Genomic DNA, 21,893 nt, shown 5'->3' with positions numbered 1-21,893 from the left:
GCAGGGGACACCCAGCCACCCCCCACCCCATGCTGGCCCCAGCCCCGGCTGTCATCTCGGCACTGAGTACTTGCACCTGCAGCTGCACTTTGCCACGGCCCCATCCTGCCCCCCGGCCAGGAGGGGTGCACACCCCTTCCCCCACACCCCCAAATCAACAGCCAGGGCCAGGTGGTGTCCCTGGCACAGAGGCGACGGTGACCCCAGCCCTGTGGCACTGCAGCTGCTGCTTGTACCCTGGCCATGCAGGGATAGCCACGGTGCCACGGATCGAGGGGCTGCGGTTCAGCCAGGACCCCCGCAGGGCTGCCACCGGGCTCCTAGTGCCACCGCAGCTCCAGCAGCCTGGTCAAGGACAAGGACGCTCTGGGGTCAGCCAGGCAGTGGTGTCACCATGGGACATGCCAGGAGCGACGTGGCACAGTGCGGCACGGTGCAACACAACATGGTACCCTGACCCTGGCACGGCACAACATGGCACAGCACCCTGCGGCCCACTGTGCTGCGGTGCCACACAAGCAGAGGGACCTTGTGCCAGCACTGCCACGGCTTCGGGCCACCTGAGCACCCCTGGCCACAGCTCGTCCTCCCCTGCCACAGCCGGTGTCCTGGCGGCTCGGTGACATCCTCTTCCCCGTGATGCCTCACCATCCCCCTTGGCGGTCACAGCCACCCATCGTGCCTGTGGCCAGCCGCTCTCCTGGGGACACTGAGAGCAGGGCAAGCAGGTGCAGGTCTACACAAGCCCGTGGCCACCCCGAGGGCTCCAACGCGGCTGGGTGCCCCTGGAACAAATGCCACCCACCTGGCCACGGGGTGCTGTGCTCCATGCCTGCTCTGCGGTGATGGAGGAGGAAGAGCGTGGGCCCGGCTGGAGATGCCCGTACAGGAGCGGGGCTGGTGGGCAGTGCACGCTACCAGGGCTACCAGGCACGGCAGCAACGAGCCGGCCTTCGGTGGAGAACCAGCCTGGCACCGGGCCGGGATCTGTGCCGGCTGCGCCATGGGGCTGGTGGACGGGCTCCAGCTGTTTCCTGGTGCAGGACGGCAGCAAGCAGGGTGAGAGAGGCAAGGGCCTAACTGAAGCAACACAGCCTGACCTTGGGTGTTGGGGTTAATTAGCAGGTTTCTCTCTCCCCTCAGAAATGAGGGCAGCACGCAGCAGGGCCATGGAACCCCAGGCTCAGGGAGCTCGCTCCTCCAGCCAGCTAGGTCACCCCAAGCAAAGGGCTGGGGAGGGCCTGCAGCCCCAGGCCCCCCAGCAGCTGCCCCCCCTGCCATGCTGGGGGCTCCCACCCCACACACTTCTGCCCAGAACAGTAGGGAGCCCCCATGGCAGCAGACCCACCACACCAGGCAGCTGTGCCAAACCAGCTCTGGGAGCAGAGGGACATGCTCCAGCACCAGGGCAGTGGCCATCACCATTCCTCCAAGGCTTCCTCAGCACCTAAACAGCCATTTTTCAACCCAAAAGCAACATCACAGCTTTACCACCAACTCCCAGGTGTCATACACTGTGGACAAGCCCAGCCCCTGCCCTGCCACCGAGCACACACAGCCCCAGGGTAGAGTTTACTGCAGCGCTTTTTTTTTTTTTTATTTTCCTTACACAATGATGTGTTGTTGGGCATTACAATTTCTCAACTTTAGGATGACTTACAAATTTTGGTTTCCTACCATCATGTGAGAACATTAAGGCAACGTACAAAAATCTTACATAAATTAAACGATGCATAAATTTACAGGTGTAAATGCAAAGTTTCAGCAACTCAAGTTGAGTAACTTCAGCCCCATGATGTCAACTGGGATACGGGTGGGGAGGAGAATGAAGACTGGTTCATAAGGCTCGGATGTGATATGTTTTCCCAACCTTGCTAGAACGGCAGCAACAGAAGTGAATTCTCGGTGGACTCCTACCAGCCTCTACAGGAAATCTGGAATACTCCACACTGGATGTACAGCAAGTCTGACTCCAAATACCCTGTATACACTGGTCCCAGCCCAGGACGCGGGGCCACTGTCAGTGTCATGAGCTGTGGAAGCCCCAGTCAGGCACAGGCCCTCCTCCACAGCACAGTGCCATGGCAGCCCCGTGGCCAGGAGCAGATCTGTACAGGGTATTTTGCTCAGGTGTACACCAAGGGAAAGGTTAACTCAAATAAACAAGGTCAAATCAAGTGACAGCTCAACCATCCAGTGCTGACATGTGTCTAACATCAGGTACAAACTTTCCAAGGGCAAGTTTTCTTTTGAAAGAAGGCTTATTCCAGTTTTATGAGGCTAGCATGAGGTGTATAGATTTGCCTGGGCAAACATATACTAGTGAGACAACTCATGCAGCAGGTGCCGTGCACCTGCCAGCAGTCCATTTAGAAGCATTTACGGTGGACAATGGATGGGCCAGACTCATCGTACTCCTGCTTGCTGATCCACATCTGCTGGAAGGTGGATAGCGAGGCCAGGATGGAGCCACCGATCCAGACTGAGTATTTGCGCTCAGGTGGGGCAATGATCTGCAAGAGAGCGAGTGTGGTCAGAGCGGCCCCTGCGTTCTCCCCTCAATGTGGCCCCATCTGCTGTGGGATGAGGGAGCGTTTCTTACCTTGATCTTCATCGTGCTGGGCGCCAGGGCTGTGATCTCCTTCTGCATCCTGTCAGCAATACCGGGGTACATGGTGGTACCACCAGATAACACTGTGTTGGCATACAGGTCCTTCCTGATGTCCACATCACACTTCATGATGGAGTTGAATGTGGTCTCGTGAATGCCGCAGGACTCCATACCTGGGGAGAAGAGTTGTGGGTGCGTTAGTACCCACACAGCATTTCGCTTTGGTCATGCCAACCCCACACCACAGAGGCAACCTTGGCAATAACCGCCCCGGCCCACAACCTACCCAGGAAAGAGGGCTGGAAGAGGGCTTCTGGACACCTGAACCTCTCGTTACCGATGGTGATCACCTGGCCATCGGGCAGCTCATAGCTCTTCTCCAGGGAGGAGGAAGAGGCAGCAGTCGCCATCTCCTGTTCGAAGTCCAGGGCAACGTAACACAGCTTTTCCTTTATGTCACGGACAATTTCCCTTTCAGCTGTGGTGGTGAAGCTGTAGCCTCTTTCTGTCAGGATCTTCATGAGGTAGTCTGTCAGGTCACGGCCAGCCAAGTCCAGGCGCAGGATGGCGTGGGGCAGAGCATAACCCTCGTAGATGGGCACAGTGTGGGTGACACCATCCCCGGAGTCCATAACAATACCAGTGGTACGACCAGAGGCATACAGGGACAGCACAGCCTGGATAGCCACATACATGGCTGGGGTGTTGAAGGTCTCAAACATGATCTGGAAGCAAGAGGAGAAGAAAAATTATTAGTGGCAAGTAGTGAGCTGGGTCACTCACACCCACGTTAGAACATGCATGCTGACATGCAGAAAAAAAACCAAAACCAGGTGTGTGAAGGAAAAAAAAGCCAAGAACGCAGGCAGAAAACACAAATGAAAGAAACCTGAGGCGTCAAGGAAGAAATGCCGGGAGTACAGAACCCTGAAAACATTGGGAGAAAAAACAAAAGAAAATAAAACAGAAGCTCAGGTTTGAGATGTCGTAAGGGAAGTCTGGGAACGAGATGTGAGGAGGGGGCGGCTGCCAGGCCAGCGGCGGTACCTGTGTCATCTTCTCCCTGTTGGCCTTGGGGTTGAGGGGGGCCTCTGTGAGCAGCACGGGGTGCTCCTCGGGGGCCACGCGCAGCTCGTTGTAGAAGGTGTGGTGCCAGATCTTCTCCATGTCATCCCAGTTGGTGACAATGCCGTGCTCGATGGGGTACTTCAGCGTCAGGATGCCCCGCTTGCTCTGCGCCTCATCCCCCACGTAGCTGTCCTTCTGCCCCATGCCCACCATCACGCCCTGGGGAAGCGAGGGGGAGTCAGAACCCACCCGGACGGCGGTACCGGGCCCTCCACCCCCATCCGGGCACCGGCCCTGAGCAGCGGGCCCCCGCCCTCACCCGTCCCCCACCTACCTGGTGCCGCGGGCGCCCGACGATGGAGGGGGAAAACGGCGCGGGGGGCGTCATCCCCGGCGAAACCGGCCTTGCACATGCCGGAGCCGTTGTCGATGACGAGGGCAGCGATCTCCTCTTCCATGGCGGAGGCTCTGCGGGGTGGGGGGCGGCCCCGGTCAGCGAACCCGCCCCGGGAGACCGCGCTGGCGGTGGGCCAGGCCCGCCCCCCCCCCGTTCCACCCCGTATTTGAATCGCCCGCGCTCTGACGTCACCCACCGCCGCCACCAATCGCGCCGCGCCCCGCCACACCCCGACCAGACCGCTCCGACGGGCGAGACCATTCCCCCCCCGGCGCGGGGGGGGGTGGGGGGTACGCGCACACATCCCCACACACGCTCAGGGCCGCAAGCCACAACCCGGCACGGAGCGAGCCGCCGCCCCGGGGGCTGTCAGCAAAGGGGTGGCTGGGCCGCGGACCACGCCCCGGGGCCAGTATCGGTACCTGTGCGGGGGAAGTTGCTCTCGGCGCTGGGGAGACGATGCCGCCTGGTCCGCTGCCGCCGGCTGAGTGAGACCGGCCGCGTCCCAGCCCCGCGCTTTTATACCCAGGGGGCGACGGCCCCGCCCGCCCGGCCGAGAACATCGCCATATATGGAGATCTTTCAGAAACACGCGCTCTCATTGGCTGGCGCGGCCCCGGCCACGTGGGGCGGCTGCGGGACTGCCCCCGCCCCGCGGCACCCCGGAACCTGCATGGGGGGGGGGGGGGGGGGGTCGGCGGCGACCCCCGGTTCCCGGAGCGGGGGGGACCCCCCGCCCACCAGCACCCCCGCCAGCACCGGGCACCCCCCCCCAGTGCCCGCTAACCCCTCCGCTAGCGCCAGGCACCGGCGGGCCTTGCCGGGCCTGGCCCCCGCACCCCAAAGGTGGCACCGGGCTCCCCCCCCGGGCACCCCCCGGGCAGCACGTGCGCAGCCTCGGGCAGCACGTGCACCCCACCCACGGGCATGTGCGCCCACCCACGGCACCCCTCGAGCAGCACCTGTACCCCCACCCCACCCGGCGGCACCCCCCGGGCGCCCCACACCCTCCGTGCCAGCCCCCCTAGCAGCCCCCCGCCCCCCCGTCGGTGCCGCTGTGCATCCCACGGGTGCTGCGCCCCGGCATGGCCCCTCCAGCCGGGGGCCCCCTCAGCAGCTGTGCTCCTGCCGGCACCCACCAGCAGGCCGTGTGGGGCCATGGGTGCAGTGTGGTGCGCCAGACAGGCAGCACTGGCACCGCGCATGCAGCACCCCAGCAGCACCCAGCGCCGGGCACCCCAAAAATCTGCCTCAGCTCCAGGGCTGCTGCGTACTGGCTGACCCCCATGGATGGTGCCGAGGCCCTGCTCACGGTGCTGATGCCCCACAGGCACTGCTGTCACCTCATGGGTGGTGTTGACACCTCAGGGATGGTGCAGTGCACCCCACAGACAGAGCTGTGTGCCTCATGGATGGTGTTGGCACCCCACGGATGGTGCTGAGACTCCATACGTGGTGCCGAGACCCCACAGACAGTGCTGTGCACCCCACGGATGATGCTGACACCCCACAGACAATGCTGACACTCCACAGATGATGCTGTGCACCCCATGGATGGTGCTGAACCCCATGGACAGTGCTGGCACCCCACAGTTGATGCTAAGATCCACGGACGGTGCTGACACCCACGGATGATGCTGACACCCCACAGACGGTGCTGACACCCCACAGACGGTGCCATGCACCCCACGGATGGCACCCTGCCAGGGCACAGCATCCCCCACGGGCACCCCTGGCTGCGCCACCCCAGCCAGCACCTCTCCCCTCACAGAGCTGCACCAGCCCCCCTGGCCCCCCCACTCTGGCAGCCCCCACCAGCCTGGGGCCCCCCTTGTGTCTGAGCCCCCCTGCTTCATCGGGGGGCACCCATGGGCCACATGCCCCATGCTGCCGCCAGGTGACATGGGCATGGCTCCCACCAGTGCACCGGGCTGGTGACCCACGTGCCATGCTGGAGACCCCTCCGCTGTGCCAGCTGGCTGTGTGCCGCAGCCCATAGCCATGCACTGTGCCCGTGGCCCATGCACCCACCGCCCACTGCGGCTCTCACACCTCCAGCCCCTCTGTGCTGGCCAGGTCCGGGGAGGTGGTGGCCACTGGCCTCGCCACCACCGGCATCTGTGCCCGGAGTGGATGGCAGAGGAATCTGGCCGTGCTGCCAGGGATTCCCAGCACTGCTCGGTGACGAAGCACCGTGTGCTGAGGCCTTCCCCGGCAGGCCCTGGTATCACCGGTGGCTGAGCCGTGATGGGTGGCATGGAGGGGTGCCAGTGGCGGCAGGGTCGGGGTGCCGGGGCATGGTGCAGGGTGCTGCTGGCACTGGGTGGCTGGTAGAGGGTTGGGGGATCCTTCACAGGTGCTGGTGCAGCTCAAGGGGTCTCAACCCCATGCCAGCGCTGAGCAGCTGGTAGGCATGGGGGGCTGGTGGCCGGGGGGGGCACCGGGGGGGCTGGCTTGGGGGGGGGGTGTGCTGCACAGGTGACACCCGCTTCCCACAGCTCCCCACCCCGGGGTGCAGGACCAGCTGGACCCCCGGCAGGCACACAGCGGCGGGGCTCCCCGCCACCGGCAGCCCACCGCCCGGGACTCGGGGGGCAGCGGGGTGGGGGGTGTCCCGGGTGGCGAGGTGATACCGGGGGGGCCTGGGGCGGTGCCGGGTGCCAGCCCCGCCGCTTCCTCCTGCCCAAACAAGGCAGCCCCGGCGCCCGGTGAGTAAGGGCGGGCAGTGCGGGCAGTGCGGGCAGCGCGGGCAGGGCCCCGGGGTGCCCCCGCCCCGCAGGCAGCGCGTCCCGGCCGTATTAGGAGCGATCGGGCCGGTGGCAGCGGGACGCCCGGCCCCGACACCGCCCCGCGCCGCCGTGGGGACCTTGGCCCGGGCCGGGGGGGCGAGGAGAGGAGGAGGAGAAGGAAGAGGAGGAGGAAGGGCCGCATCCCGCCCCGCCCCGCTGCCTGTGCGCAGCCTCCATCGCCATGGGGACACACAGTCGCCATCCCGTTGCCATGGCGACACACGGTCACCGTCCCGTTGCCATGGTGAGGTACAGTCACCGTCCCCTCCTATTGCCATGGCGATGCACAGTCACCGTCTCCTCCCGTTGCCATAGTCATGCACAGCCACCGTCCCGTCGCCATGGCAACGGGCGGCTGTTAGGGGGGGCGGGGGTGATGAGGTGGTGATGGGGGTCCCCCCAGGGGGTACAGCCAGGCAGCGCCACGCAGCACCTGGACCCTGGCCTGATTCCCCCATTCCACCCCTCCATCCCCCACCCCACCCCCGTGGGCTGTTGTGGGGCAGCTGACCCCTCCCCCATCTGCCAGCCCTCACCACTGGCACCACGCTGGCTCTCAAGTCCAGGGAGGTGGGGGGGACCCGGGAAGGGTGCTGGATGGAGCCCGGGGTGGGGCCACCCACCCCAGCACCCCACGACCTCCAGGCTGGGGGCGCTGCCACGAGCATGTCGGCTCTAAGGAGCTGCCCCACTGAGGAGAGGTGTGTGAGGGTGTCCGGCTGTCCCCAGGCCGGGGGCACACAGGGACAGGCTGGGCTGTGGGGCAGGGCCCAGGCAGCCCCCCCCCCCCCCCCGAGGGGAACCTGACTCCCAGCCGGGGCTGGGGGGCGGGGGCGGGGGGGGGGGGCAGCGCGTATAAATGCAGCTCCCGGCTGCTGTGTCAGGCAGGTGCCAGCAGGCACCCGCCGAGAGCCAGTGCTGCCACCCTGCCAGACCCTGGGCTGCCCGTGTCCCCCCCAGCCCCCTGGAGCCCCCAGCCCCTGCAGGACCCTGACCCACTTAGCCCTCCCCGGCTCCGAAAGCTGACCCGTATCCGTTTCGGTGGGGGGGTCAGTTACACCTCGCAGGCAGCACAGCTGCGGCTCGGGTAACGCAGCGGCTGGGGGGCCGTGGCACCCCTCCGGCATGGTAAGAGAGAGCGCAGCCATGAAAAAGTCATGAGGCAACCAATCCTGGGACCTATTTTCGGGAACAATAACTGGGTGCTGCACTGACACCGGAGCTGCGAGGCCGGGGGGATGGCGGCAGCGGGAGCCATGGTGGCCGGAGCCTCACATGCATCACCGGTGCATGGCCGGTCCCTGGCACAGGGGCTGGCACTGGGTGCCTGAGCACTTTGGGGTGCAGGCGATGCCAGGGCCTGGTGCCAGCGTGGGCAGAGCCTGTCCCCCAGTGCCTGTGGTGGAGCGTGGCTGGGGCCAGGGGTCTCCGTGGCTGCGTCTGTGCTGGTGGCAGGGGTCCCAGCTGGGCAGGAGTGGGGACTGTCCCCTGCACCCCTGTCCCCCACCGAGGCAGCACACCCCACCACTGTCACGAGCTTCAGGCACTTTCAGCCCTCTGGCGCTGGAGGACCCCAGACCCTGGGTGACAGGGGGGTTGTCCCAACCATCCCCCCGGTGGGCTGGGGAGGGGGGAGGCCAGGACCCCAATCCACAGCTGCAGGAGCGATTTGGGGCCACAGGACAGATGGAGGCCAAGGGCCCCAAAGCAGGATAAAAGGTTTAAACTAATCAAAATGCCTGGCTAATTGGTAAGGCGCTTAGGGGCTGGCCGGGAGGCGGCGCGGCTGGAGGTGACCTGCTGCTGAATCAGAGGGGCTGGTAACCTTAGCCCGCCGGGAACGGATACACCGCGGTGCCCGCGCCTGGATCGGGTTCCTGCCCAAGTTTTCCACCTGCAGCTCCGCGGCGGGACGGGTGAGAGCCACGCAGGACGGTGCCGTGGCCACGCACCCCAAGGAGTCAGCCAGTGGCTGCCGCGGTGCCCCCTTGCCCGGGGTCTCGGTGAAAGCCCTGCTGCAGGTGACGGGCACCCTGGTGCCCGTCGCAATCTGGCTGGATTTGGTAATCCTACCCGTGGCTAATTAAACGGGCCGTGGCCCCTGGCCCACCCCCGGCACCCCCCTGACGTGCCGTGCTGTGCCAAGCCACCCCGCGGGGCCAGTGCAGCTGCAGCACCGGGGCAGTGCACACGTCCCCGCGGGCGCAGCCGGCCCCGCCGCGACGTCCGGGCTCAGCAGGGCCGGGGAGCCCCCGCCAGCCCCCCGGGGGCCACCCCACGCCGGCGGAAGATGCCAACAAATGGGATCCACCAGGTCCTGAAGATCCAGTTTGGGTTGATCAACTGTGAGAGCCGGTACCTAACGGCGGAGAGCTTTGGCTACAAGGTGAACGCCTCGGCACCCAGCCTGAAGCGCAAGCAGATCTGGACGCTGGAGCAGGATGAAGCCAACAGCTCCGTTGTCTTTCTCAAGAGCCACCTTGGCCGGTACCTGGGTGCTGACAAAGACGGGAAGGTGCGGTGCGAGGCCGAGCAGCCAGGCCGAGACGAGCGCTTCAGCATCATCACCCAGTCAGATGGGCGCTGGGCGCTGCAGTCGGCCCCGCACCGGCGTTTCTTCGGGGGCCGGGAGGATCAGCTCTCCTGCTTCGCCCCCACCGTGACAGAGGGCGAGCTCTGGACCGTGCACTTGGCCATGCACCCCCAGGCCAACCTGCTGAGCGTCAGCCGCCGCCGCTACGCCCACCTCAGCGCCCACGAGGATGAAATCGCCACTGACAGCAACCTGCCCTGGGGGGTGGACGCCCTCATCACCCTCTGCTTCCAGGACAAGAAGTACAGCCTGCGCACCGCTGACGAGCGCTACCTGCGCTGCGATGGCACGCTGGTGCCCGAGCCCGGCGCCCGTACCGGCTACACCCTCGAGTTCAAGGCGGGCAAGCTGGCTTTCAAGGACTGTGACGGGAAATATCTGGCACCTACGGGGCCCACTGGCACCCTCAAGTCCGGCCGCAGCTCCAAGCCGGGCAAAGATGAACTCTTCGACCTGGAGGAGAGCCACCCCCAGGTGGTCTTCACGGCGGCCAACGGCAGATACGTCTCCATCCGGCAGGGTAAGGTCTGCCCGTGCCACGCTGCCTGTTCCCTGCCCACCTCGGGACCTCTGGCTGCTCCCGGGGGATCCCTAGGGATCAGGTCAGCCAAAAGCACCCATAGCTGTGAAGGGCTCCATGGGAGTGCCCCTGGGACCCCCCACCATGGGATAAGACCCCACAATAACAACCCCGTAGCGCAGCCTCTGCCCAGGGGAAGCCCTACAGCAACAGCAGGGCAAGGCCACTGCCACATCCCGCACTGCTCCCTGGGCACACAGGTGACCCCAGCCCCCCTGTGGGCACGGGGCACACAGACCCTGCCCAGGAGAAGGGCATGGGGCGGTCCTGCCTGCCCGGGGGGCTGTAGCCAGCGGGGCTGGGCTGGGAGCACCTGTGGGACTGTGCAGGGCTCTGGGGGCGTCTATAGGGGTGTGTGTATACACACACGTGTGTGAGCGGGGCTCTGTGGGTGTATGTGTACACACATGTGTGAGCAGGGCTCCACACCATGCCTGCAGGTACATGCATTTGTATGTGCAGCCCACGCACATTTGTGCACGGACGATACTGCGCACGCACGTGTGTGCGCAGCTCAACACAGCCCATACGTGTGCGCACAGGGCTGTGCCCAGCACAGTGCGTGCAGGCGTGTTTGCGTGTGCACGGCTCTGCAGTGCTGCAGGTGTGCACGTACGTGCAGGGCTCGGTGCAGCCATGGAGCAGGGGCTGAGCCTGGCAGCTCAGGCCAGGCAGGAGGGGCTGCTGGATGGGAGCGCAGCCTCCAGAGCCCACAGCGGTCTGTGGGGGTCCGCAGGCCTGGTTGGCGATGCTGTGCCCACAGCTCCCCTAACATGCCCGCCCTTGTGCCAAGCAGCTTAGGGCCGGGTACGGTGGTGGGCAGGCTATAAATAGGGGGTTTGTGCACCGTGGTGCTAACCAGATGGACGTGGTAGCAATCAGATTAACCAGCCCAATTAGCACGATTGTTTGCAGAAGGATTTACCGCTGCTGTGGAGGGGCCAGGGGAGGGAGAGCGCAGCTGCGCTCACCGGCACACGTGGCTGCTCCTGCCCACAGGCGTCAACGTCTCGGCGAACCAGGACGAGGAGTTGAACCATGAGACCTTCCAGCTCCAGATTGACCGCGACACCAACAAGTGCAGCCTGCACACCAACACCGGCAGCTACTGGACCCTCGTGGCCCACGGGGGCATCCAGGCCCTGGCCACCGAAGTGTGAGTGGTGCCGTGCCACGGCGTGGGGCTCTGGGGCAGCTGGGGCAGGGGGGCTGGGGAGGTGGACAGGCTGCCCTGGCTCACCCTCTCCCTCCAACACCAGTGCTGCCAACACCATGTTTGACATAGAGTGGCGCGGGCGGCGGGTGGCCCTGCGCGCCAGCAATGGCCGGTACATCTGCACCAAGAAGAATGGGCAGCTGGCGGCAGTCAGCGATGCTGTGGGTAAGTGCTGGGGGCGGATGGAGGGCCAGGGGTCCTGGCGTCAGTCCCCCCACCTCAGGGTGCTCAGGGCTGGGCTCCCATACAGGGGAGGATGAGGAGTTCACCTTGAAGCTGATCAACCGCCCGATGCTGGTGCTACGGGGTGAGCACGGCTTTGTCTGCTACCACCGCGGCTCCAACCTGCTCGACTCCAACCGCTCTGTCTACGACGTCTTCCACATGAGCTTCAGCGACGGCGCCTACCAGATCCGAGGTGGGCCACTGGGCGAGGGTCTACCAGGGTGGGGGGCTACCAGGGGTCTAGCCAGACCCTGCTGACAGCCCGTGGGGACTCTCTGCAGGTCAGGGGGGCAAGTTCTGGTACGTGGCCAGCAGCGGCTCAGTGTGCAGTGATGGGGACCTCTCCGAGGATTTCTTCTTCGAGTTCCGGGAGCGGGGACGTGTTGCCATCAAAGGGAAGAATGGCCGGTACCTGCGTGGGGACCCGGCTGGCACCCTGCGCGCTGACAGCGAGTCCGTGCTGCGGGCAACGCTCTGGGAGTACTGACCTGCCTGGCCCCGGACCCTCCACTGCTGCAGCCCCCAGCCCACCTGGGGGCACTAGCTGTCCCCAGGCAAAGGATGGCAGTGGAGCCGGCAGTGGCACCATCCATGGCAGCTGTGTCCCGACCCCCCCTGACGCACCACAATAAAGTCAGTCTGGATCACACCAGGGCAGCACCTCGTCTTCCTTCCCCCCTCTGCTGCACCCAAGATCCGACCCCGTCCCCCTCCCCATGCCCTGCAATCCCAGGAAGAGAGTGCCGCCCCACGGGACCCCCTAGGCAAAGGGGGGTCCTGGCCCCCCCCAGAGCTGCCGGGCAGTGGGCACAGGGCCCCAGGGTACCACAGGGGTGGCTGGGGGTAGGGGCTGGAGCCCAGAGAGGCTGCGATGCCAATGGACCCTCTGCCAGGCTGGGAGAGGAGGGGGGGGGGGCTGCAACCTGGCTGGGGACTGGGGGGGTGGGCAGCAGTGGAACCCCTCCAGGAGCTGGCAGGGCCCTGCTGGGAGATGGAAAAGGAAAAGAGACGGGCACTTGCTGAGCGGCACGATCGTTTTCATGGCAGACGACAGATTTACAGATACTGGAGCGGTGCGGGGAAGGACTGGGCCAAAACACGCTGCACCACCACAGAAATACAAGATCATTTATAGAAACAACGGGGGAGTGGAAAACCCCCTCCCCTGCCCAGCAGAAAACGGGGCTCCCCCGGGCAGGCACCCGCTGGGCACCCTGGCACAGCACCCTGTTTATCCTGATCCTGAAAGGCAAGGCGGCATGGGGGCACAGCCCGCAGCCGGCACAGCACAGCAGCTGCTGGGAGAGCGCTAAACTACCACGGCTAGAATGATCCACAAGACAGCACGGCCCCGGGGGCTGCCCACCGGTGTGGCAGGCTGGGGAGGGGGGGAGCGGCAGGGCTGGGCTGGGCCAGCCCAGAAGCCCCCACTCTGCCGCCAGAGCCCCGCAACCCTCCGGTGTTGCCAACAACACGACCACAAAACACGCACACACACACGCCCCCCACCTGGACCACCGCCAGGGCCTCCCTGCCCTCACTGCCAGCCCTCCCACCCGCACCCGCTCCTCCTCCTGTGGGGGTCTCTCCCCGCTGCTGGCCTGGCAGGGCCCACCCCGGCCAGCGGGGCTCGGGGCCCCCAGGGTGCGCTGCCCACCCCCCTGCTCACAGCAGAACAAGGCTGGGGTTGCGGAGCTGCCTGTAGATGTGCAAGAGCTTCTCGGCCGTGGTAGCCCCCTCCTCGCCGAGGGGCAGCCGGTCGCGTAGGGTCTGCGCCTCCTTCAGCAGCATCTGTACAAGGGAGACTGAACTTCAGACACGCGCATCGGTTTGGGGCTGCGGTGGGGGATCCCAGTGGCGCGCAGCATACCAGGAGGGGACCAAGGCACAGTGGGCACCTGCCGCCCCCGGCACGGGCTTGCAGCTCACCTCGTGGTTGGCCTGGATCTGGCGCAGGTACTGCATGCGAAGGTCAGGGGGGCCCGAGCCCTGTGCTGCCTGCTCCAGCACTAGTGCCTGTGGGGAGCAGAGAGCGCTGCTGGGGCGGGCAGCGGGAGAGCCGGCTGCGGCAGCACCCAGCCCCAGGGAGCCCCAGCCCTGGCTCGGGGCAGGAGGCAGGTCTCCACCTGGCAGCCACGCTGCCCTGCGCTCCCCAGGCCTGGCACCACGCTTGCCAGCACCGAAGCGCCTCCGGGAAGGCTGCCAGCCCCCACGTGCCACAGGGTCCGCGCTCTGTTTAGCTGCCAAACTGACCGGTGCCTGTTTCCAGGGCAGACGGCCGGCACCTCCCGGGGCTCCATGGCCCAAACGCCCAGAGCCGAGGCTGGGGGCTCGGGAAGGGAGCAGGGTCCGTGATGGTCCCACTCCCCAGCCCTGCTAGAGGGCAGGCTGGTTTGCCACACGGTGGTGCCAGAGAAACCCTCCCAGAGCACTCGGCTGTGGCTCCTGGATTTGGCCTGGGGGCTCTGGCTTGGTCCCTGGGGGCCACCTGCACACAGTGGCACAGCCCCGCAGCCAGCGGCGCTGAGCGTACCTGGATGCGCCGGATGACGGCATGGTGCATCCTGCACATGTCAGCCAGGGATGGGCTCTCCATCACGATCTCCACGGCCTGGATGGGACCCGCAGGGCTGAGGTCGTTCATGGCCACCTGGGACAGTAAGCACATCCACGCTGCAATCATCACCAGGCAGGGGAGGGGGCGAGGGTGGCCCCAGGACCCCTCCCCACAGGCACAGGGCTCCCCAAGAGGCTTTCCTCCCCCACCCATACTCCTGCACCCCCCAAACCCATTTGCTCTACAGCCTGGTACAGGCAAACACAGCGGAGATGCTGCCAGCCCAGCTGGGTACCTCAGACCCCTTGCCCAGCCCCTCCGAGGGGCGTTTGCCCCCTCGCCTGGTGGCCACCAGGCCACAGGCGAGGCCTTGCCCGCTCCTTCAGCCCCAGCAGGAGCGGCAGCAGGGGCAGGTGCTGCAGCCGGCAGAGTGGCCGCTGGCCTGGCCCAGCGCTGCGGGGGGTGAGTGGATGCCCGTTCCCCGAGGGGACGCAGGCTGCCACCCCAGCAGATTTAATCCGCCAGGCTTAGCCCAAGCAGAATTAACGTTGTCACTAATCGCACTGGCAATATTAGAGCTCTCAAGCGTGAATCAACCTGAGGCAGGTCATTGCCAGTGTGCAGGCAGCTGGGCCCCTCGGCACGGGATCAACCAGCCATGGCAGGAGAGCTGGGCAGCAATTACAATTTTTCTTTTGCATTTAGAGGGGGATTTTTGCATTAAAGAGGGATGAGCTGCAGCAGATCAGATTTACACCCTGAATCCACCCACATTTTCCCCTCACTTTGCAGAGCCAGCAAAGTTCAGCTGGTCGAACCAGCAGGGAAAGCCCATTTCTTACAGCAGCCAATCTTGACACCTGACTGGGGCCCCGCAAGCGGCTGAGGCTACCACATCTCAGTGGGGCTGGGCAAGAGATGGCCAGGAGCAGTAGACACACCGCTCCAGTGGAAAGGCTGCAGCAAAAAGCACCCACAAAGATCCTGAGGACCAGTGAAGGGATGCTGGGAGGGGAGCAGGCCCCTGTCTTTGCCTTCACAAGGCCAGCGTGCCGTGCAGGGACACAGCCACAGCCCACTGCCCTGCCTAGCAGGGAAATGACAGCATCTGGGGGACACACGCCCACCCAGAGAGGGAGGGAAGCGGCCACAGCCTTTGGGAAGTCCAGGGTTGGGAGAAGGGGGACTGGCAAGGCAGCCCGCCCAGCCGAGCACACAAGCCCCAGCCCCACAGCACAGCAGCCAGCAGGCTCCCCGGCAGCTGGACCCACAGGTGACAGCCTGGGGTCAGGATAGCAAGGCCATACATCACCCAGCTCCCTGGCATGGGCGAGGGGCTGCAGAACGAAGCCAGCTTCGTGGGACAGGCGCGGGGAGTTTGTCTGCAGGGCTAACCCATTCCTTGCCTCTCGGACAAGCAGCTGCACCTCGCCTCCGTCTGGTGCTGCGCCACGCACCGATGCCACATTCCCACTGCTCAGCGCCTCGGCCCCAGCGTTCTCAGCCAGCAGCCAGCGCAGCGTGGCACAGCTCAGCGGGACATCTGGGGACAAAAGGAGAGAAAGCAGAGCTTGTTATGCCGCTGAATGCCCTCCCTGCGGCTCAGCAGCCCCACTCAGGCAGGAGCCATGCAGCCAGCACAGGAGGAAGCAGTGTGTGGCTGGTGCAGCCCCTGTGAGGCCAGGGCCTGACGCGGGGGCCGCTTCCCTCCCTGCTGAGACAAGCTGAGCTTGGTCATGCAACTGCCATCACATCCATGCGCCAGTGCACGAGCAGACATGTGCTGAGGTGGTGACTGTGTGGGGTCACGCAGCCCTCCTCACCCAAGGAAAGGGCTGGTGACCATCCCAGCCTGCACGCACAGGCTGTGACAGTGCCACCCCGGCCTCTCCTGGCATGGCCACAAGCCGGGATGCAAGCACCTCTGCCCAGGGAGATACCCCAGAGGCTCCTGAGACACTCCTCTCCAGGGACTCACCCGAGCCGGAGGTTTTCAGCGTGTTTTTCAGCAGCTCCGAGGACACCCGGATGGATGCCGCTGACGGAGGCAGGTTCCCCTCTCCAGTGGCATGTGGCAGCTCGCCGGCTTTCACCCCCTTGGGCTCAGCCTGCTCCTGGGACACTTTGAGGAAGGTCTCCACAGGGTCTGGGGGGGCAGGGGGAGCAGCCACTGGCGGGGAGGCATCCAGCCCAGGGGGGCTGCTCTCGAAACGGAGGCACTGGAGCATGTCAATGGTGCATTCACTGAGGGGCAGGCAGATCCCCTCTCTGTCTGGGGAGAGGATGGGCGAGTCATCTGGCAGGAGGTCGTCCAAAGCCTCGGAGGAGTCTGAGCCGCTGCCCAAAATATCCCGTAAACTGTAGTAGAGAGCACAGGAGATGGTCAGAGGCAGGTCCAGCTTGGTGTCTGCGGCAGAGCCGAGGGGCAGTGTCAGCTCCCTCTTGTTCCCAGGGAGGAGGTGGTCGATGGGGAAGGTGAAAGTGGTGGCTGAATCCACGGATGACTCCTCCTCTAAGGCACAGGGGCTGGCCAGGAGCTGAACGCAGAGGGTCCAGCCCTCCTCCAGACTGTACTCGCTGCAGTTCTCCAGCAGACAGGAGATTGTAACGGTATCTTGGAGCAGGAGGCAGCTCCAGTTAGCAGTGACGGTGCAAGCAATGGGCTTCTGGCCTTCCTGGCTGGACAGCAAAGCTGCGCTCACATTCATCACCTGGTTCAGGCTGGCCAGGGCTCGATTCTTCTGGTCCACTGCTTTCTTCAGGAAGGAAACTCTGCAAGGGCAAAGTGTCATTGCTAAAACAGCGGGAGGGACGGCAGCCAGGACACTGGGTCAGCAACAGGAGCACAGCAGGGGCCAGTGCCAAAGGTTGCTGCACGAAGGGCACTGTGCTGCTGCTGCAGATGAGCCAAACAGCCCCCAGCATGAGCCCGCTGCCCTGAGCTGCCCCAAGCTGCCATGGGAACTTGCCAGCTTCTTCTCCAAGGCACGCTACACCTGTGAGTCCCCACCAGCTGAGCTGAGCCTGAGGAGTGGCTCCAGCCAGCCAGACCCCAGGAATCCCCCTGCAAAGGGAGGGTGACTCGCCCAGATCCCCTCCCCACATGCAGCTGGCTCTGGAGGCCAAAGGCACACGCCTGCCCTGCCTGTTACTGCCAACTTGGCAAGTGTGGTGGGCCGTCTGGGAGTGCCGGGCACCCTGCCTCTCCCACCTTCTGCCGCTGAGGCTGTAAACACCATCCTGCCTGCAGCGTCAAAACTGGCTGTGCCCAGGGGAGAGCGGGGCAGCCGGCGGGGCTGCCCCTAAACACTGGTTTTGTCCTATTGAGGGCAGGGGGGGCTTCCCAGCCAGGCTCCTGCACTCTGGGAAGGTAAACACTGGAGCAGTTACTGAACAGAGACCTCACGGCTGATGCAGAAAAGCCCTGCTCAGTGCCTATAAGCCCAGCAGCTCGCCAAGTGAGAACACAAGTGCGCCCAGTAGCCCTACCCTTTACCTCTCTGAGGTGTTGCCTATCCCGGACAACAGCTCCTTAATCCTCCGGCCAGCCTCGGCGGGCGTCAGCTCCACGTCAGCATCCTCGGGGCTGCATAAGTCACAGGTCATGAGGCGGCCTTTTGCAGACAAGGCCAGCAGCTCCGATTCACCTGTGGGGAGAGACCAGGGCAGGTCGGGCACCGAGGGGCAGCAGCGGGGGCCAGCAAGGCAGCCAGGGCTTCCCCAGCGTCAGGGGGATGCAGAGGGATGGGGGAGCACAGGATGGCACCACCTGCCCCAGGACAGCGGGAGCCGGAGGTATCGCTTCCGTCTGCAGCAGGGTACAATGGAGACAGGACACAGACCACAACAGCACGCCCACCTCAAACACAGCTCCCTGAGAAGGGGCCGCCCCGCTGAAGGGAAACACGACCCCCCTCATGCCTGTCCTGTCCCCGTGGCTCCTGCTCACTGACAGCCCCACCGCCCCAGCCATGCTTCCCGGAGCTGGCTGCCCCCAAGCCAAGGCCAGCAGCTGGGGGCTGCAGCACACTGGGAGCCAGCGCTGCCATGCAGGGTCCCCGGCAGCGAGATGCATGCAGCTCTGCAGGCAGTGAGCGGGGTCTGGTAGAGGCAGGGTTGCCTGCCTTGCTCTTGCCTGGGTGCCCCAGGAGCCTCCCCTCGCTCACCTGCCCATTCTGGCCCCCTTTGCTCCTCATGCTGCCGCGGGGAAGGGGCTCAGCTATGGCTATGCGATGCTTTCCCCCCGTCTAGGTACTCAGCTGCCTTCCTCCGCTCCCAAGACGGGGGCTGAGGATGAGCACCGCACCTTGCTGTGTGCCCAGGCCACAGTCAGGCACTGCACGCTGCCCTTGCTGAGGAGGGGGACACAGTTAGCACCCAAGCTGTGGGGCTGGAGAGTGCAGAACGTGCAGGCTCCAAGCGGCCACACAGGAGCCCCCGGGCCAGACAGTGGCATGCCTGAGACCCCCTTTCTGCAGCGAGCCTCCTCCCAGCTTGCTCAGGGCTCCTCTGTGCGGGGCGCGCAGGGGGACAGGCAGGGCCAGTGCCCAGTGGGAACCTCTCTGGACCAGCCACCTCCTGCAACGCCGAGCAGAAAGGAACTGCGAAATGGGCAGGGAAGAGCCGGAGCTGCCAGCACGCCTCGCGTTCAGCCAGAGTTGGCATGCTTGACAGAAACGACTTACAAAAACGAGGGGAGTCAACAAGAACGGATGGAGGACGGAGCCCAATCTGGACCATAAGGAGGGGCGGAGACGTACGGGCTGGAATAGGCAGCTATCCTGCCCCACTCCACCCCAAGACCCAGTGCACGCCCCGCTGCCAGCAGTACCTTCTGACGCCCGAGAAGACAAGGAAAGAGCCACAACGCTACAGATACTTAAACTGGCTGGAGACAGGACAGGAGGCAGGACGCCGGTGCAGCTCTCTGTGTCTTCAGGATCGGAGGAGTCACCAACCCAGTCCAGGTCGACGGCAGAGATGTCCGAGTGCGTGCTGTAATACATTCGGCTGCCGCTGCTGCAGGCGGCGCAGAGAATGGGCCCACGCAAGTAGTACTCCCTGAGCTCCGGCACCGTCGCCTCCTCCCTCTGATCCGCTTTGACAGCCACCATCTTCCCGTAGTGGCCCACAGCCACCACGCAGTCACAGCCAGAGTCTCCAAAGAGCTGCTCGTCCTCAGCATCCTCTGCCGCCCTCCGCTCCGTTCTCAAGGCCCCAATGAAGACAATGGGCTCTTCCAAATGATGGAGGATCTTCACAGGGGGGTCTTGGTTTGAAACATCATGGCAGCCGTCAACAGGTGGTGAAGAGCTGAGGGCCTTCAGCGGCACGGAGCAAAGCTGTCCATCCGGGAAGCCACAGAGGATCATAGGTGACTCCAGCATGGCTGCATCAATCCCGAAGAGCAGGCTGAAGAGGGGCTCTTCCAGCACGAAGCCCCCCGAGCACCAGAGCCCCTCCCCGGACCCCATGGTGCCTGGGGAGGATGCACAGCACAGGACAGGCAGGAAGCGGGAGGGCGGGCCGTCCTCCTCCTCTCCGGGCTGGGGGCCAGGGCAGAAGCCCACCTCGCTGACCTGCCGGTATGGGGGACTCTCCTGCTCAGGACGCGGAAGCTCATGCAGTTTCATCCACCATTTGCCGTGAGCCTGGGACAAGGTGATGACAAAGTTGTTGAGGAGAGTGAACATGCACAGGCTGGAGTCTGGGAAGATGCAGGCATCCGAGTCCACAGGGAAGACACCGGAAGGGCAATTGCTTTCTTGGCCGTCGCCATCCGTCTGCTCCATTAACCTTCAAGCAAACAAGGAAGAGCTCTCAGCCAAGCCATGGGGCGAAGCCAGCTCTTCCCTTGGCTGCCTCTTACCCTGGCCCTCAGAAAGAAGCTCCCCGCAGCATAGCTTTTAGCATCTGCTGCAAGAGTGGCGATCCAGAGAGAGCCAGAGCTTCAAGCTGCATAAGGCTTCCTATGCCTGCAGGAGAACGGGCAGGGAGAGGGCAGCAGCGGACACCCAACACATCACCCCAGCTGTAGGAAGCAGCCCTGGGACTCCAGGGCTAATGGCATGGGGCTGGCTTGCATCCCTGGGGGTGACAGCCCGCTCACCTGCTCTGCTGGTCCAGGGAGACGCAGTAAATGCCACTCTGGGCACAGAGGATGTAGAGCTGCCGGGGCTGGGGCAGCAGCTCCACATGCCATACCCGGTCAGGGCACCGGTACACGGCCTGGGTGGAAAAGCAGAAAGAAATGTCACCTTCCTACAGCACCCAGAGGGACGGCGAGGATGGGTCTGCTCACCACAGGTGCGAGCGCTGAGGAAGCCACGGTGCCCACGCTGCCAGCCCAGGCAGAACTCTGCTCACCCGCACCAGGTGAAGAAAGAAACCACTCGCCGGACAATGCTCCCTCCCAGGCAACCCCAATGCAACTGCAAATTAAAGTGGTTATTTCCTGAAAACGCAGGTTACAAGCAATTTCCAGGAATAACTCTATACCTGGGCAGCACCACAGCTCGTGGACCCTGCTGGGCTTTCCCGGGTGAGGGGCAGCCGCCCTTGGTGAGGGGCGGCAGAGGGTCTGGTGCAGGGCTGCAGGTAATGAGGCAGCCCGCCACTCATGAACCCCGAGGGGAAGGAAAATAGCGATCAGAAAGCTGGTACATGATCTACTTTCCTGAGAAGGAGTGCAGTGTAGGAGGCAAATCCTGGTATTACAGTGATGGCTTTCTTAGAAATGATAATAAGAACAAATTAAAAAAAGAAGCTGTGTATAACTCGACACGACGACTGCTGTTAGTCACAGCAGAGACAATAGCGAAACCCTTTGTAGGTGAGAAATGAAAGAGATGTCGCTTTGCTTCGGGAGGAAAGAAAACCTTTCTAGTTTAATTAAACGTTTGCTTGCAAGTTTAAGAGAGGGGCCAGACAGCAGCACCCCCAGCCCCGGGAGGGGCCTTGGAGCCGGGTAAGGGGGTCCAGCGCTGCTCGTGGAGCGTGTCTGTGGATGGGGAGACCGCGCAGAGGGATCCCAGGAAGGACTCTGGCCCCAGAGCAGGTGACCAGTGACAGGGGACGTTAGCACTATCCCGGTCCCGGGACAGCGGCCCCAGAGCACCCCGCTAGCACGGGGGAGCAGGGCAAAGCCCCCCCCCCGGCCCCCAGCCACTCACCTTCAGCACCTTCCCCTCCTGATCGTAGACGTAGACGAACTCGCTGCCGTTGGAGAGGTAGATCTCGTTCTCGTGGCACAGCACCCGGGGCTTGCCCGCCACCAGCCCCCCAACCGGGCAGCAGAAGCCGGCCAGGTAATCCACCCTGTGGCCCACCTGTGCCATGGTGCCGGAGGGGCGCTGCCAGCCTGGGGGGCAGGGATGGGGGTCAGCGCCGGGGGGCGGCGGGGGGGCTGCCCACACCCAGCTGGGCAGGGGACGGGGACCCTCCGGCAGGGCCCTAGGGGGCAAGACTGAGCCCGGGACCCCCCTCAAGGCCACTGACAGCCCCAGGCGCGCGGAGACCTAGCTCCACAGCCCCCACCCCCACCCCCACAGCCCCCCTCATCCCGCAGGCCCAGTCCCCCCAGGCCACCCCATACCCCATTCCGGCTTCCCAGACCCGCCCCTACACAATCCCTTCAGTCTCAGCCCCCCATCCCGCCCCACACCTCAGGCCCCCCCATCCCGCCCCCCACCGCCTCCCGGCAGGGCTGCGGGTACCGGGCGGGGGGCGCGGGCGGCTCCGCTTTACGGCTGCGCGGCGGCCGCCGCAATGGGCGGGGAGTTTGCGACAGGCCGTAAAGCCGCGATTGGCGGGCCCGGGGCGGCCCCGCGGGGTCGACGTACCGGGAGGGATGGGGGG

General features: G+C 64.7%; 3 protein-coding genes across 5 annotated transcripts; 1 reads left to right on the top strand and 2 right to left on the bottom strand.

The window, feature by feature from the left end:
• Positions 1-1,566: 1,566 nt before the first annotated feature.
• ACTG1 (actin gamma 1) lies at positions 1,567-4,147 on the bottom strand. Its single transcript, XM_055796718.1, is given in 6 exon segments — positions 1,567-2,513; positions 2,603-2,784; positions 2,898-3,336; positions 3,659-3,898; positions 4,014-4,043; positions 4,045-4,147. Coding segments are annotated over 6 exon segments (1,128 nt in total). The 5' UTR covers positions 4,138-4,147; the 3' UTR covers positions 1,567-2,369.
• Positions 4,148-8,635: 4,488 nt separating this feature from the next.
• FSCN2 (fascin actin-bundling protein 2, retinal) lies at positions 8,636-12,140 on the top strand. The gene is made up of 5 exons (XM_005237502.3): positions 8,636-9,978; positions 11,038-11,194; positions 11,298-11,419; positions 11,505-11,672; positions 11,761-12,140. The coding sequence occupies exons 1-5, from the start codon at positions 9,156-9,158 to the stop codon at positions 11,964-11,966; spliced, it is 1,476 nt and encodes a 491-aa protein (XP_005237559.1). The 5' UTR covers positions 8,636-9,155; the 3' UTR covers positions 11,967-12,140.
• A 359-nt stretch (positions 12,141-12,499) lies between these two features.
• Positions 12,500-21,820, bottom strand: FAAP100 (FA core complex associated protein 100). 3 transcript variants are annotated; one of them, XM_055795054.1, is made up of 10 exons: positions 21,752-21,820; positions 21,209-21,396; positions 20,146-20,264; positions 18,868-19,832; positions 17,533-17,683; positions 16,015-16,808; positions 15,344-15,579; positions 14,013-14,129; positions 13,409-13,495; positions 12,500-13,270 (listed from the first exon to the last, which is right to left on the bottom strand). In XM_055795054.1, exons 2-10 carry the CDS (start codon positions 21,371-21,373, stop codon positions 13,145-13,147), a joined length of 2,760 nt encoding a protein of 919 aa, XP_055651029.1. In that variant the 5' UTR covers positions 21,374-21,396; positions 21,752-21,820; the 3' UTR covers positions 12,500-13,144. The 3 variants fall into 3 exon arrangements, 2 of the variants coding, with proteins under 2 accessions (XP_055651029.1, XP_055651030.1); XM_055795055.1 differs by having other exon boundaries at positions 15,443-15,579; XR_008745643.1 differs by lacking the exon at positions 12,500-13,270 and having other exon boundaries at positions 13,475-13,495; positions 15,432-15,579.
• Between the last annotated feature and the right edge of the window lie 73 nt (positions 21,821-21,893).

The sequence above is a fragment of the Falco peregrinus genome, chromosome 2 (assembly GCF_023634155.1).
Source record: "Falco peregrinus isolate bFalPer1 chromosome 2, bFalPer1.pri, whole genome shotgun sequence".
Classification (NCBI taxonomy): Eukaryota; Metazoa; Chordata; class Aves; order Falconiformes; family Falconidae; genus Falco; species Falco peregrinus.
This window is presented reverse-complemented; position numbering and strand designations above follow the sequence as displayed.

What these genes read in the sequence shown, in the direction of transcription:
- FSCN2 (XM_005237502.3), top strand. Translation starts at nt 9,156, where the DNA reads ATGCCAACAAATGGGATCCACCAGGTCCTGAAGATCCAGTTTGGGTTG. An exon ending in ATACGTCTCCATCCGGCAGG is followed by an intron (nt 9,979 to 11,037) that starts GTAAGGTCTGCC and finishes TCCTGCCCACAG; the next exon opens with GCGTCAACGTCTCGGCGAAC. An exon ending in GGCAGTCAGCGATGCTGTGG is followed by an intron (nt 11,420 to 11,504) that starts GTAAGTGCTGGG and finishes GCTCCCATACAG; the next exon opens with GGGAGGATGAGGAGTTCACC.
- FAAP100 (XM_055795054.1), bottom strand. Translation starts at nt 21,373, where the DNA reads ATGGCACAGGTGGGCCACAGGGTGGATTACCTGGCCGGCTTCTGCTGC. An exon ending in CCGTCATCCGGCGCATCCAG is followed by an intron (nt 13,496 to 14,012) that starts GTACGCTCAGCG and finishes TGCTCCCCACAG; the next exon opens with GCACTAGTGCTGGAGCAGGC. An exon ending in AGATCCAGGCCAACCACGAG is followed by an intron (nt 13,271 to 13,408) that starts GTGAGCTGCAAG and finishes TCCCTTGTACAG; the next exon opens with ATGCTGCTGAAGGAGGCGCA.